The sequence below is a fragment of the Diceros bicornis genome, chromosome 8 (assembly GCF_020826845.1).
Source record: "Diceros bicornis minor isolate mBicDic1 chromosome 8, mDicBic1.mat.cur, whole genome shotgun sequence".
In the NCBI taxonomy this organism is placed as follows: domain Eukaryota; kingdom Metazoa; phylum Chordata; class Mammalia; order Perissodactyla; family Rhinocerotidae; genus Diceros; species Diceros bicornis.
In genome coordinates, this window is record NC_080747.1 from 56,145,826 (window position 1) to 56,161,245 (window position 15,420).

The following is a 15,420-nucleotide window of genomic DNA, read 5'->3' on the forward strand; positions in this document are numbered from 1 at the left end:
TATGGGTATGTATTCTTTTCTATTTCTTTCTCATTGTTAATAAAAGTGAGTTTACAGAACAATGGACAGTGAATGTCTTGGCACCCAAGTTGTAATCTTGGGTGATACAGAAGTACTTAACTTTCTTAGCTCCGGAGAGAAAAGCCCTGTTTGACAGCTGTGGTTTCCATATATACTCCTGACTTTATCTCGCCCCTGGGAAAGGAAATAACAAAGTCTGCTACCTGATATCCAGTCCCCTTCCCATTTATGCACACCCTACCCCACCCTCAACACGCACAGGCGCGCACACGCACACACTCACACACATCCTTTCTAGAAGGAAAAGACAAGAGAATTGCTTTCCTGAGAACCAGACCAACACACACCCTCTGGCTCACAAAAGTACAAAGAGGGTGACCCAACTCTTGCTCACCATAGAGTTAAAGGGCTTGAGTTTAAGACCTTCTCTTCTCTTTTACAAAGTGAGGGAAGAAGCAAGTAGAAACACAAGTTGGCTCTTTCTTTTCTTTAGTAGTCCTGGGAAAGGGGAGCAGCTGCCTCTAGTGCCCATACTTCTGCCTAGAATTCCATTTCCTGAAAAAAACAAGGAAAACAACCACAACAGCTCTCCTAAGGAAGTGTGCCTTTGGTCTGAGACCTCACAAGCTGCCTCAACAAAATGTAAAAATGATATTTTCTATTAACATGTAATTTGCACTTTAGTATCCCAAGCTTCACCCCATTACTCCCCCCTCTCTGCCCTCTACAGCTGTGGAGACACTTGCCCTGGATGTGAACCTCATCCACTCTCAGCCTGATGAAGTGTACGATTGGGCAGGAGTCCCTGTTGAATACCTTGTTTGGTATGAGTTTTAGAAAATGAATATTTAAAGGTTTGTGTTTTAGATTGAGCAGTAGTTCTTTACATATGTCAACAACTGAGTCAAAATATTATATAATCAATTTTTTAAATTTCTTTAGAAATTATGATTTCATAGCAGAGCAAGTCCTTAGAAGAGTTTTCTGCTGTCTTTTAACCACCTACCTTCTAGATTTTTACCCCAATGCTTTTGCAGATAATTGCCATCATTTGCTTATTTAGAAGAAGTTATATTCTAAATGCTTTGGAGAATTTTGACTTTAATAGATGGATGAGGTAAATACATATCAAAGAGTGACTAGTCTAAATGGTTGTTTTATGACTGTTTGAAATACAAAACAAACAATTACTTTTATTTTACTTACAAAGAATAAAATGGTTCTTTTTCTTTTAAAAGGTGTAATAATAATGTTTTCATTTTGGTTTTAGTAAAATTAAGGTGATATTATACTTTATAGCTGTTGAACTTTCCAAAGTTTTATTAACTTGAGATCTGTGAGACCATTTAAGGTTTTGCATATTTTTAAAGAAATAAAGAGTCTAGGGTTAATTTCATGTAACCTGACTATAGTATTTTCTTTGACATAGTTGGTTGAACACACACTCTATACCTCAATATACTCATAAGATAACAAAGAACTTTAAGCAGGAAATAAACACAGAATGGTGATTCAGACTTCTGTAAATATAGGTGGCTCATGCATTTGCTGTTCTTGGAATCATTTTTAACTTTTCCTGAAGAACTGTGACTTTCTGAGACAGGCTAAGTAGACTGAAAATCCGTAAGGAGTAAATGTATAGAAAGCACAGAATTGTATTATAACTCACATCCCTACCTCATACACACTGTTCGTGTATCCTACACCCAGGGTGTAATTAACTCTGTTTTGTTTTGTCATTACTTTATTTTTAAATTCTCTTCACTTTCTAATCTGTACCATTTTAGCCAATTATGTTAGAGATTTAGGAAGGTCAGAACTGAAGATACTTTCTAACCTGGTCTCTGCCACTTTACTATCAGTACATCCTGAGAAATATTTCTTAATTTCTCCAGTGTCAACTTTCTAATTTATAAAGCACTGACTTTGGTCAGGATGAGGTAAGATTTTGCAGCAAAGCAGAATTGCCTGGATTCAAATCCCAGTTCTGCTGGACATTGCCAAAGCTACATACTATCTCTGTATTTCAGTTTTATCCTACATAAAATGGGGATAATACTGTGCCAAATTCATACAGACATTATGCAAATTTAAAAAGGTGTTTGTGAAACATTTAATACAACGCTCCACCTATAGTCAGCATTATGCAAGTGTGAACTTTTATCAATATTATTCCTGCATTCATTTTCTGATTCAATAGCAGGGTAGGCTAGAGCAATGGACATGGCTTATGAACAGTGACTAGGCAGAAATGAACTATTTAACTGAATTCTTTTTTTTTTTTTTTTTGTGAGGAGATCAGCCCTGTGCTAACATCTGCCAATCCTCATCTTTTTTTTTGCTGAGGAAGACTGGCCCTGGGCCCACATCTGTGCCCATCTTCCTCCACTTTATATGGGACGCCGCCACAGCATGGCTTGCCAAGCAGTGAGTCCATGTGCGCCCAGGATCCGAACCGGTGAACCCCAGGCCCCTGCAGCTGAGCACGCGCACCCAACCACTTGCACCACCCGGCCGGCAAGTAACTGAATTCTTAATGAGCCAGATGCCGTTATGCTCACAAACAGTTTTGTCCACAACGGTAGTGACTTTATCCCCGTGGAACTGCCATCCGTAGCTGGCTTTCCCCTCAACTATGCTAAATCCACTTTTGTTTGTAGGGCAGTCCCTACAACATAGTAGAAGTCCACTACTTCTACTACATACCAACGTGTGCATATAAAATTCCAGTGTATGTCTGCTTTCTTCCCCTTCTCTAGTTTTCTTACTATCCTCTTTTCTTACAGCACCTCAACCCCTCAAACCCACACACTATGAGGATCCACAGGCTCCACTGCTCCCTAAATTGTTTACATTTGCTCTTATCAAATTTTCTCTCAAGATTTTTGAAGCCGTCACAGTGGCTTGGACATGGAAGCTCTTGCTATAGACACAGCTGTAGGAATTGTAACTTCTGTTTTATTGAGAATTTATTTACTTTCCAAAGAAAAGTATACCATGGCCTACTGAATTAAGGTATGGTTTTAATTTATTAGGCCTCATGTTATCATCTTTAGCAGATATTCTTACAAGGGGATGTAAGTAGGACACACACATCAGTGCAAATCGTTTGACTGTCGGAACCACACAGGCACAGATGTTATTCACTTCCGACATTGTCTTAAATGAGGAGTGTTGTGGTCCGAGAGTGAGGCAGAACACATGGCTTCATAATTATTAGAAAGAATTCATAGTTATCATAGCTTGCTTAATACAAAACTGTGTCTTTTCTTTTTCCAGTTTTGATTCAGCTGAATATGAATGGGAGTCTGGTTTCATGGCATATTTTTGAGAGTGTGGCTTGCAGTAAAAGCCACCACCATTCATCTGTAAGCTCTGTGACGCTGAAGCCGGTGTTGTTTCAAATTTCATTCCTAAATTTTTATGTGATCTCTGCTTTTAAATTTTTTGGTAAAATATGCATAAAATCTTTTATTTTGTGCCATTATGTAGTAACTTCCTGTCACCAACAGTTCTTAGAAATCAGAAGGAAAAAGTAAAAACACAAAAACAGGATTTTTTAGAATGGCAAACAAAACGTTCAGAAAATCTTTCCACAATAAGATAGAATTTATTACTACAAATATTGCAGAGCTAATGAAATCAGGGAAACCCCACAATGAGAACAGCCTCTCCCTGACAAGGCTCTGAGTTGATAATACTACTAATACTATTGCAATAGAATTTGTAATCATAAGCCTGCCGGCATATGGGTCTGCAATTAAATATGTACTACTTACCTCGGCCTGAAAATTGGAGCCCAAATATCAAAGCTGTGATAAAATTATTCCAGGGTGGTAGTGGCCACTGATGCCTGAGAGATACAAATACAAATGTTCTGAAGAAAATTATCTTAAATCTGGGTCACTCAGGATTCCAACATGTAAAGTTCACACAATTATTACCTCACAGTAAAATTACATAGCAGAGGAGGAAATAATCCACTAGAAAATAGAGAATGTAGAAACAAACATAATGGATATAAATCTTCCAATATATTAAGTGTTGGATTTATCAGATAGAGAATTTAAGTTAATTATGTATAAAATATTTAAGAAATAAAATATCGATAAAAATTGAACTATCAAAATGACCATTCAGCTGTAAGAAAACAGTAAAACAAAATTTTAAAGATTAAAATCATTGAAATAAAAAAATTCCATAGATGAGTAAGCAGAAAAACAGTAAAAGTGAACAACATTAAAAAAATTAGAAAGCACTACAGCAAGAGAGAATATGAAAGAGAAGAGTAATGTGCAGAAAATAAGATAAAATGAGAAATTCTAACATATATGTAATTGAAGTTCTGGAAAAAGAGAGCAGAAAGAAATAGGGAGATAATTATTTAAAGAAATTATGAATGGGAACTTTCCAGAAATGATCAAATATGTGACTTCCCAAGATCAAGATGCATAATACATCGCAAACAGGATATACATTTAAGAAAATTTCACAGGCAGACACATGGCTGTGAAACTGAAAACAACAAAAATTAAGAAAATGTTTTAAAAGTAAGAGAGATTTGATCTGTGAAAGAATAACAAGTGAGCTGCCAATAGATTTCACAAGCCACAATGGAAGCCAGAAAACTGTAGATTAACAAACTAAAGGGCTGTGAGAAAATGTCTGTGAAATTTGAATTGTGTGTAGCAAAATTATTTTTTAAGAGCAAGGACAAATTAAAGACATTATATTCTTTAAACAAAAGCTAAGAGTTTACTACCAGTAGAACTTCATCACAAGAAAATTTAAAGAATAAACTTTAAGAGGAGAAATATCAATCTTAGTAGGAAGTTCTGAGGTTCAAGAAGGAATGTTGAGAAAGCATGATGGTAAACATAAAAAAATTATGATTATATGAAACTAAAACCAATCTGTGAATTATGGGATTAATAATACATGGCAAAACTTAAATACAAGGCAAAATGAACATATTACTTGAAGAAATCTGTGGACCGTTATAAAGGATTGTCAGTCCTTTATGTTACTCAGAGGAGAAAGTCAAAGATTTTGATTATTTTTAAACCTTGTTAATTATACATGGAAAATTTTGAGAGGAGTTACTAAAAATTAATAATAATAAAGCCTGTAACTTCCAAAAAAGCAGAAGTAGAAATATGAATAGGGAAAAATCAATCTGAAAGAAGGCAAGACATGAGAAAAAGGAGAAAGGAGAGAGAGGAAGAGGAGGAGAAAGAGTGTAATAAAACCAGGACAAATATAAATTAAAATATAAAATGGTAGAAATAAATCTAAATGTATCTGTAATTGTAATAAAAAAGGATTAAATGTACCATCTACAATACAGAATACTAGATCAGGAAAAAATGCAGTAAAATTCTTGTACCAGAAAATATCTAAAACAAAAAGAAAGAGTAAGACTAGCAGTAAAAGAATGTTAAAGATATACCTGCAAAATACTAATCACAAAAAATTATTAGGCACATTACGATCAGATAAAACAGACACCTACCATTTCTAACAAAATATGCAAGCCTCTAAAAACTCAACAATAAGTAAACAAACAACCTAATTAAAAAATGGGCAAAAGATCTTAACATACACCTCATCAAAGAAGATATTCAGATGGCAAATAAGTATACGAAAAGATGTTCCATATCATACATTAGGGAAATGCAAATTAAAACATCAATAGAATACCACTACTCACTCATTAGAATGACTAAAATTTGGAACACTGACAACATAAATGCTGACAAGGTGTGGAGCAACAGAAACTCTAATTCATTGCTGAAGGATGGGAAAGCAAAATGGTATAGCTACTTTGGAAGACAGTTTGGCAGTTAATTAAAAAACTAAACATACTCTTACCATATAATCCAGCAATAGCACTCCTTGGTATTTACCCAAATAAGTTGAAAACTTATGTCCACACAAAAAGTGTACAAGAATGTTTAATAGCAGCTTTATTCATAATTGCCAAAAACTGGAAATAACTAAGATGTCCTTAGATAAGTGAATGGATAAATAAACTCCAGACAATGGAATATTATACAGTGCTAAAAAGAAATGAGCTACCAAGCCATGAAAAGACATGGAGGAAACTTAAATGCTTATTACTAAGTGAAAGGAGACAATCTGGAAAGGTTACATACTATATGATTCCAACTATAGGACATTCTGCAAAAGGCAAAACTAGAGAGAAAGTAAAAAGATGAGTGGTTGCTAGAGGCTGAGGGGAAGAAGGGATGAATAGGTGAAACAGAATATTTTTAGGGCAGTGATGCTACTCTGTATGATACTATAATGGTGGACACATTATACACACACACCACACACACACGTATACATTATATGCATATTCAATGTGTGTTATATATATTACATACGTAAAAGTCATTATACCATGTTTATGTATAAGATGCAATTCATTGTTTTGTAAATTATCTCAAAGAAAATAAATCTGGCCATGACTATATTGCTTAAAATTTTTTAGGGATTTGAACTTATAAACCCTGATATTTACATAAATAAGACCTTTCTTAAAGTCTTTGCTTGAGGTAAAAAATGTTAAATATTTTTTCATTTTCTTAAGTGTAGTAGTCTTATGTTTTTTCCACTTTGAAAAAATAGACCCACAGGCCATACTAGTGAGTCGGATTCATAAAGTTAGTTTATTTTTGGTTTAAACTGTTCAAGGACTCACGTATAATTCTATACTTGTTAAAAAGATTTAGACAGAAAAATGCTAATTTCTAGTATTGATAAATTGTATCTCCCTAAGGAAGATAAAGAATTGGAAGCAAAGGAATATGTTTCTCTTTCCATTTCTGATGCAGTAGTCTTGTGGGAGAGAAACCTCATCTATAAAATGGAATTCTCTCTCTCTCTCTCTTTCCCCCCTCTTTCTCTCTCTCATTCTATCTATCTTACTCATTCTTTAAAATTATTTTTTAGCTTTCTTCCATTTTTGCCATTTAATACTTAATATAGAAATTCTGATCTATATCTAGTTACTGTTTTGATTCTAATACTTCTCCCCACATCTTCCCAGCTCCCATCTTTTGAAGTTATAGAGCAGTGAGAGTTTGATTATTTAGAAAGTTCTAATTTATAAGCTCCTAATGAGTTTCCTTCTAGAGACAAAAGGCGATATCAAAAGGCAATATGTACTTTGTCTCTTCCACATGAAATAAATACCATATCAGAATTCCAGCGGCATTTAATGTCTGAACAGAGAGTTTAACACTTAATATGCAGTTCCACATTTCTCTTTGATCTAGTCATTTGTCAGCTCCCCAAAGACAGACAAGAGCCATGTACTCTGCATTTTTTTTCTTTCCAACATTGGCTAGTGTAGTGACAGAAACATAGATCCGTATGTTCTTTAATTGGTTGATGGAACAAGTGAAAATCAAGTATAGGAAAGTATGGTTTAGAAGACCAGTCTCTTTTAATGATTCCTTAAGAATTTTGTTTATTTATATTGCTTTAATTTTTCTAAATGTTGCTACCTGTATAGAATATGTATGAACTTAAATCATACATATTTTTTTGTCTTATTCTTCTTCCCCAGGAGCAACTTCAATTTTTGCTTTTCTTTCTTTGAGTTCTGTATAGGCAAGAAACAGCCTATGAAATTATTTAGAGTTGATTTACTTGTGTGTGTGTGTGTGTGTGTGTGTGTGTATATAAATATAATATTGTATGGCTACTGAAATTATGAAACATTTTCACACTTTATAAAGTTATTTAATAAACTAGAAAGGGGCCATTTAAAATTATGAATCAGTAGGTTATTTGCTAAATTAATTAATATCACAAGGAAAGTGACTACATATCATTCACTGCAACATAACAGGACTGTTGCTTTGAGCAACCACCTACAGTCTTAATCTTGAATATCTATTCTCTACATCTTCATTTAGTTTTAAGTGTCATGTGGCTGTATTTAGAATGGTATCTGAAAAACTGTCCTATCATTTGTTTTAGGTCAATGCAAGATACTCTGTTAAACTACCACATTTCCTAACAGAGAGCAGGAACATGCCAAGCTCGTCTTAATTTCAATAAATTGAGATTTCCTCTTCTCAAACTAGAGCTCTTGATGGTTATTATAAAATTAGAATAGTTGAGAGTTGAAAAGGACCTAGTTGTTGAGATCACATGAGATTACAGTATTTATCACTAAAAGTCCCTTTACATAATTCATACATCAAATGTTTTACATCAAATGTATGTTTTAGATAAGTCCATTTGAGCTCTTCCATTTCAACCAAGTGCTGTTAATAGGTAATATTTAATATTTTTAATGCACAAGGTGTTATTTTTATATCGATTAAGTCAAGAATTACAAGTGTGGTGCCAATGTTTTCTGAATCAAAATACTGGCGACGTGATCTGAAAATTACCTGCATATATACGGAAAAAGAAGACCAAATATCTGAAATATCTGAGAGCTGTTATGGAAAATCCAGGGGGTGTGATTACTGTAGTTCATGGTTTTGTGTTCCTTGTTGGAGCACGCTGTGTTTACAGCTATAGCACTCATACTGAATGGGAGTTATGTTTTGTCCATAGTTGCATGTTGGCTATATTTTCTATAAATTTGAAATTGATTCTCCATTGTAATTGTATAAAAACAAAACAAAACAAGAAAACCCCTAAAGCTAGCATATTTTGAGCCAAAAATAATATCTTCATGTAGTCAAAGTACTATTTTAAATCTTCATTGAATAAAGAAAGAGACAGCACATAGAGGACATCGGCAGAAAATTTGGGATGATCACTGTTTTTTTTTCAATGACTTGTATTGGAAAAGCAAGTGTCAGTTATTTGTATTATAAAACAAATCTCATTACTTTCTAAATGTATGATTTGAGAAAAATGATTTAAATTCTTTCTGATGCATGTTCTCTATTCGTAAAATGCTTGTAATTTTAAGAATGTCTATAATGTGAAGAAAAGTGAGGGATACTTCAAGATCCAAGGTGTCAAAATAAGAAATAAATATAGATTAAAAGAAGTTTGAAAATTCAGTTTATAACATCTAATATGGATTCCTTTAATATTAAATCTCTACTATGTGTATTTATCATAGTGAAAAAAAAAAAAGGCCCAAATCCAAGAATGGTTATTATTTAGTTTGATTTATAGATTTTTAAAACAAAGAAGTTTTTTTTTAATGTTTTAAAATGCATGTGTTCTACAAGAAATCCATTTTCTTAGTAAGAAAACAGCAATATAAATAATCCTTCTCACCTGTCAGCTGGAGCAAATATAGGGTTTAGTGCTGGCTCATTACCAAAGACGTTTTAAGAACAAAAGCACAAATTACAGCCCAATATCAAAGAAAGGTCTTTCAGCCAAACAATGTGCTGGCGTTTTCACATATTTAAATGTGAACTTTCATTTAACCATTAAGTAAATCCTAGACTTTATTAAATCATTGTACAATTAAGCATATTAATGTGTTCACTAATTGGTTGTGAAATTTCCTTTTTGCCAAAAAACACAAAGATAGATTTCTCATTTCAAAATGTTGTTTTTTTCCTATCTCAGAAGAAGAAATTTCCTATTTGTATATTTCATGTGAGTAGATGAACGCGGTTTAACAAATCAAAGACAATGAAAAAATACAATGGATGTAATTATAGTGTTAACATAGATAAGGAACAAGTCTAAATTATTTTTGGAACTTCATGCTTAAAATACGGCATTCTAAAATTTTAGAATATGATGCAAAAACAACACTTTTGAAATAGGTAGAATATTTGATTCCACGTTGGAAAATGCCTTAAGAGCCCGAGAAGCATTTGTCTAATGTAGGGGAAAGATGTAGGTAATTGAGAAGAACAAATAAACAATGAACCTTGCCCCAGGAAAAAAGAAAAAAATTTACCCCCTCTGGCTTAAAAGACTCAGCTCAATTCCACAGCATGGATATATTCTTTTTCTTTTTGGAACAATCTGAGTATAGATTTTTTTTTTCTTCTTAGGAACGGAATCTCTTTAATCGGCTTACATTAAACTGCCTTTCTGATAAGAGATTAATCGACAAATCATTCAATCACTACTTCTCATATAATTGAATAACGTGAGGTCATTAATAAAATGTGACCAGGGGGCCAGCCCAGTGGCGGCGTAGCAGTTAATTCACGTGCTCTTCTTCGGTGGCCCCGGGTTCGCAGGCCCAGATCCCGGTGCGGATCAACGCACTACTTGTCAAGCCACATTGTGGTGGTGTCCCATATAAAGTAGAGGAAGGGGGCCACGGATGTTAGCCCAGGGCCAATCTTCCTCAGCAAAAAGAGGAGGATTGGAAACGGTTATTGGCTCATGGCTGATCTTCCTCACACACACACACAAAAAGACAACCAGAATGCTAATAGGTACTGTTTTCCTGTATTTGCTATTCTACAAACTATAACTGAAAAGTCAAACTATCAAGAAAAATATTTGACTGAACCTTCTTCCTGTCAAAGTCATCACAGCAGCTCAGCAAATTTCTATGTTTATTTTTAGTACTTGTCTGTTGATTCCACAAGACTATTAATCTTTTAAGAGGAGGGCATATTCATCTCTATCCCCAGGGCTCAGAGCTAAGTGAGCCCTATGAACAGGTAGCCAGACACCCAGTAACTAGCAAGTGCCTTCCATTTTGGAGCGTTCCCTCATCAAACCCCTTTATAAGCCTTAGAACCCGCTAAAACTGCACTATATGTAATTGATTTTCTTTGACTAGGTTTTATTTCAGGCTGTAGTTACCATCACTTTCTTAAAACTTTCCTTTTTTTAAATTTTAAGATAAAAGTAGACTCACACAAAATTACAAGAAATAATATAAAGATCTTAAATCCCTTTAGCTAGTTTTCCCCAATAGTAACATCTTGCAAAACCGTAGTATAATATCAAAACCAGGATATTGATACAGATAAGATACAGACTATTTATTTCTATTAACACAGGATCTCTCAGGTTGTCCTTTGATAGTCATCTACTTCACTCCAGTCCCTTCCTTGAATCCTGGCAACCACTCATCAGTTCTCCATTTCAGTAACTTTATCATTTCAAGAATTTTGTGTAAATGGATTTATATGTATTTGACCTTTTGAAATTAGCTTTTTTTACTCTGAATAAACCCCTGGAGGTTATTTCAAGTTGTTTTGTGTATCAATAGCTTGTTTCTTTTTATTGTTCAGTAGTGAAGCTTGGATAAAAGGCTTTGTCCCACAACTACGAATGGTTAATGCCAGAGGGAGCAATGCTATAGCAAGAGTACACTGATGTGAGCCAGAAGCCAAGAGAAGAGAAGAGTCCGACTGAAAGGTGACTCATTGGACGTGGAGATCCTGACAGAAGTGATCCAAGTCTGACCTAATACTGTAGATAAAAGATGGTCACTGATGGGAGTATTTTGAGCAAATATCACCAGCTGCAGCAATAGAATTTCACAATAGCTTCAATATTCAACATGAAGAATAAAAATGATTGGATTCTTCTAACCTTCCTTGCTTTAGATGCTACAGAATTAGTAATGTTGGCCCAATCTGTTGAAATGTAATGTATCTGAACTAGCCATAAAGGGGAAATGAAGTCTGACATCATGAGCTTGATTAAATTGCATATGTCTAACTCATGAGGTCTCAAGATATAAAATAACTTCAGACTAACTTGATGAGTTAATTGTAATCATTGTCTAGGTGGTGACCTGAATGCTGCAGTCAAATGATATCATTCAGAAACCTGAGTTTTGAGAGCATGAGAGACTAAGTACAGAGTTATGGGAAACTCTTTGCCAGTGAAAGGTAGGTTAATATGGAGCCTCTGAAAATAGTATTAAATTGATGGTAAAGAAGTGAGGAGAAGACTGGTTAACAACTCTTCCTCTAAGGCAGAAAACAGAAAAGGAGTATTATATGTGATTTATGAAATTGGTCTACAGAGTGGTATGCATGTACTCCATAGAGCACTGAAGTCGAAATGTGATTCCAGAGGAAACATTAACTTATTTTTCTATAAATATATACGTGTGCATAAGGCATATGTTATTCATATATATAATGTGTGTGTATATATATATATATAGTGATTATGTATAATTATATATATAGGACAAAAATAAGAAGAGAAATTGAGCTTTACTACCATACAATTTGTAGATTCACACTGGCGTCCTCACTTTGTCCTTATGTCGGATGACCATGAGTCACATATGGTAGTACCACAAATGTTCTGAGGAAACAGAGGAATTCTAGGAAAACAGAGGAGTTGGCAGTGGCACTCTCAATTTTTTTTTAATTGAGATATAATTGACATATAACATAACATTAGTTTTAGGTGTACAACATAATGATACGATATTTGTATATATTGCTAAATGATCACCACAGTAAGTCTAGTTAACATCCATCACCATATATAGTTACGATTTTTTTCTTGTAATCAGAACTTTTAAGATCTACTCTCTCAGCAACTTTCAAATATACAATACAGTATTAACTATAGTTAATAATTGTTCTGGTTTCTTTTAGTTTCTGTGCATTACAATAGATTACAGTTTGTGAGCTATAGGATGACGTTTACATAATTAATTTTGTAAAGACAAGACCTTTAAATAGGAACAAATATTACTTTTTAAGGAGCTGAGGATCAATCATAAAAATCCTTAAACACACAGAGGTTTTCCCATTGTCTCACAAAAAGGTAATTAAGTGAGTTGTAGAATTAAAAAATTTGTTATACTTTTATATGTCTTTAAAGATGTTTTTTCAAATTGCTGACTTTCTATGATAAAAAAATGACTATGGGTTGTATGATTTCAGAGAAATTTAATGTTAAAAACGAGCGAGAAGGTAAGGGTTTTCTGACACATACATCAAAAGTGAACTAAGGAGAGGGCCTTTTGAAAATACTTTCATGGTTATAAGATTTTATTGGTAAAAATGATGTAAATGAATCACTTAGGGAAATTCATATCAGCACACTTAAAAAACTGGGAAACAGGATATTTTAACTTATTTAAAATATTTCCAAAGACCTTTAATAGGTTTTGAACTTCTTTGTTACAAACATAAAAATGCAACACGAATGACACCTCATGTTGCATGAAGATACAAATCTATTACCAAATTTCAGCAGAATTCTTTCCCTAAATGATGGATAAGATTAAAAACCGAATACCTGATTTAGTAAGCACAGGAAAACTTACATTTTTTCCATTTAGAACTTTTGTTTTAGAAACTTATTTTTTTTACCTTTATAATCACTGCAATCAAGTATTGAAATAACCTGAATTTAGGCCAATATGCCAAATCAGAGTGTTAAACCAAGATTTAAAAAATCATAAAACCATTTCAATCACGTTTTTCTCATTCTAAAGTGTCACTAAAAAAATAATTTTTTGACAGCAAATGTACTTCGTATAATTAATAAATAAAATAAAATATTCTAGGTTATTCCGTCTTCCTCTCCTTTTAATTTGTATTTCTGTTCATTTTAGAGTGTGCATAATATATTTGTACAACATACATGTGTATAATTTACAAAGAAATAGATGTCTATGTATTACTGGAGTGTACTCCAAACTTTTTATTGCAATAATAAATGTTTAGAAAGATTTGAAGACTGCTAGATTAGAACATCAACTGTTCACAAAGAATAAAATTTGAGAACATATGCTATTTTCCACATCAGGGAAGATTTTCAGTGATCTTTGTAAATGTAACCACATCTGGATTAGCTGAAAGTCAAGAGGTCTGATTGACATGCAGTGGCAGGAACCTGAGAACATGAGAAAGAGGGTGAGTACAGGATAGGCTAGTGAGGGAATATGAGGATAAGAGGGAATAACTGAGACTGTTAAAAAGAAAAAGTATCAAAAATCAAACTGTCCTTTCTCTAAGCTTTTACTGAATATTTGACATGTGGTTGGGTGCATTATTGTTCTTTCTCTGCCAGTTTACTAACCAGGAAAATCGGGAAAAAAATAGAATACCTATTTTAAAGAATTGAATGAAGAGCAGTTGAAGTAAAGCCATGTAAATTGCACAGCAGAGCGCTTGGTATCTAGCAAGCCCTCAATAAATGTCAGCTATTAGTATTGTGGCGGTTTCTTGTGTTCTTCTTAAAATTATTTCTTGTTATTCCTAACCTGGCTTAAAGTTCTTTGAATTCAGGATTCGTATTTTATTTATTGTTATCTCTAAGGCATATTATACATAGGAGGTATTTAATAAATTTTGATTAGTTTATATAATGATAACTATTGATTATTCTGTCTGACAGGAGCTAATGCATTATTATGCAAACAATACTTCCATAACATATATTTATTGTTTACTTTCTTGGTGCTAGTTTAGATCATTAACATATAAACTATAACAGTAGAAGACTATGATTAATAAACTAGCCAAAATTTAATCTATAGTAAAGCATTCTAGGGCAATACATTTCAGTGAACTTCTTTCACAAAATTGTCATTGATCTTTTATTACACTGGTGTCATCCTGAGCATATAACAAAGAGAAATTAAAGCCTTTTTAAGGAGATATTTTGGTTCTATTCTATCCATATTGAAGACTTCCCTAAATATCTTCTTTGCCAGTTCAATGGCCCAGAACTTGTGTTTAAAAAATAAAGCAGGTAAATTTATAGATTTTAAATTTAATTTTATTATTCTTCTTTAAGAATAGTAAAAACATTGCAGAAGGTAGTTAAAATCATACAGACAGTATTAACTTTTCAAATATAGACTTTGAAATTCTTTGAATATTCTATTACAAACCACTAATATTAGTACATAAGGAACATCACATACAGAATTTCCTTTCACCAAATGTTTGAAGGGATTTTTTTCTTTTAATTTAAGTGCAAACTAAATGAGTTGGTCAAAGAACAGGTATTTCTTAGATCTCTGAACGAAACTGCAGTGTGGACCCTTTCATTTTCTTTTCATAATCTTTTTCAAATCTCTCATACTGGGCTACAGTGAACTGATTCTCCCAGTCTCCTGAAATACCTGAAAAGAAAGAAATGGTAAATTTGACACTACTGTAAAATTTCCTTCTAAGATCAATTTTAATTTGAATTACCATACTTGTATTTTTAAACCTTTAACTTTAGAATGTCATGTCTACTCCATAACTATATTCCTCACCTCCTACTGCCGCTCCCAGACTCCTAGGCCTTTTTCTTTTTTTGTGTGTGTGAGAAAGATTGGCCCTGAGCTAACATCTGCCAAGCCTCCTCTTCTTGCCGAGGAAGACCGGCCCCCGGCTAACATCTATGCCCATCTTCCTCTACTTTATATGGGATGCCACCACAGCATGGCCTGACAAGCGGTGCATCAGTGCACGCCCGGGATCCGAACCGGCGAACCCTGGGCTGCCACAGAGGAGC

General features: G+C 33.7%; 1 protein-coding gene across 1 annotated transcript in view; it reads right to left on the reverse strand.

Moving 5' to 3' along the window:
- Window positions 1-14,705: 14,705 nt before the first annotated feature.
- The window catches only part of LOC131409253 (sulfotransferase 1 family member D1-like), a 33,609-nt gene continuing 32,894 nt past the window's right edge, over window positions 14,706-15,420 (reverse strand). The window contains 1 exon segment of the mRNA XM_058546338.1: window positions 14,706-15,042. Within this exon segment, the coding sequence (XP_058402321.1) occupies window positions 14,928-15,042 (115 nt within the window). The 3' untranslated portion in view covers window positions 14,706-14,927.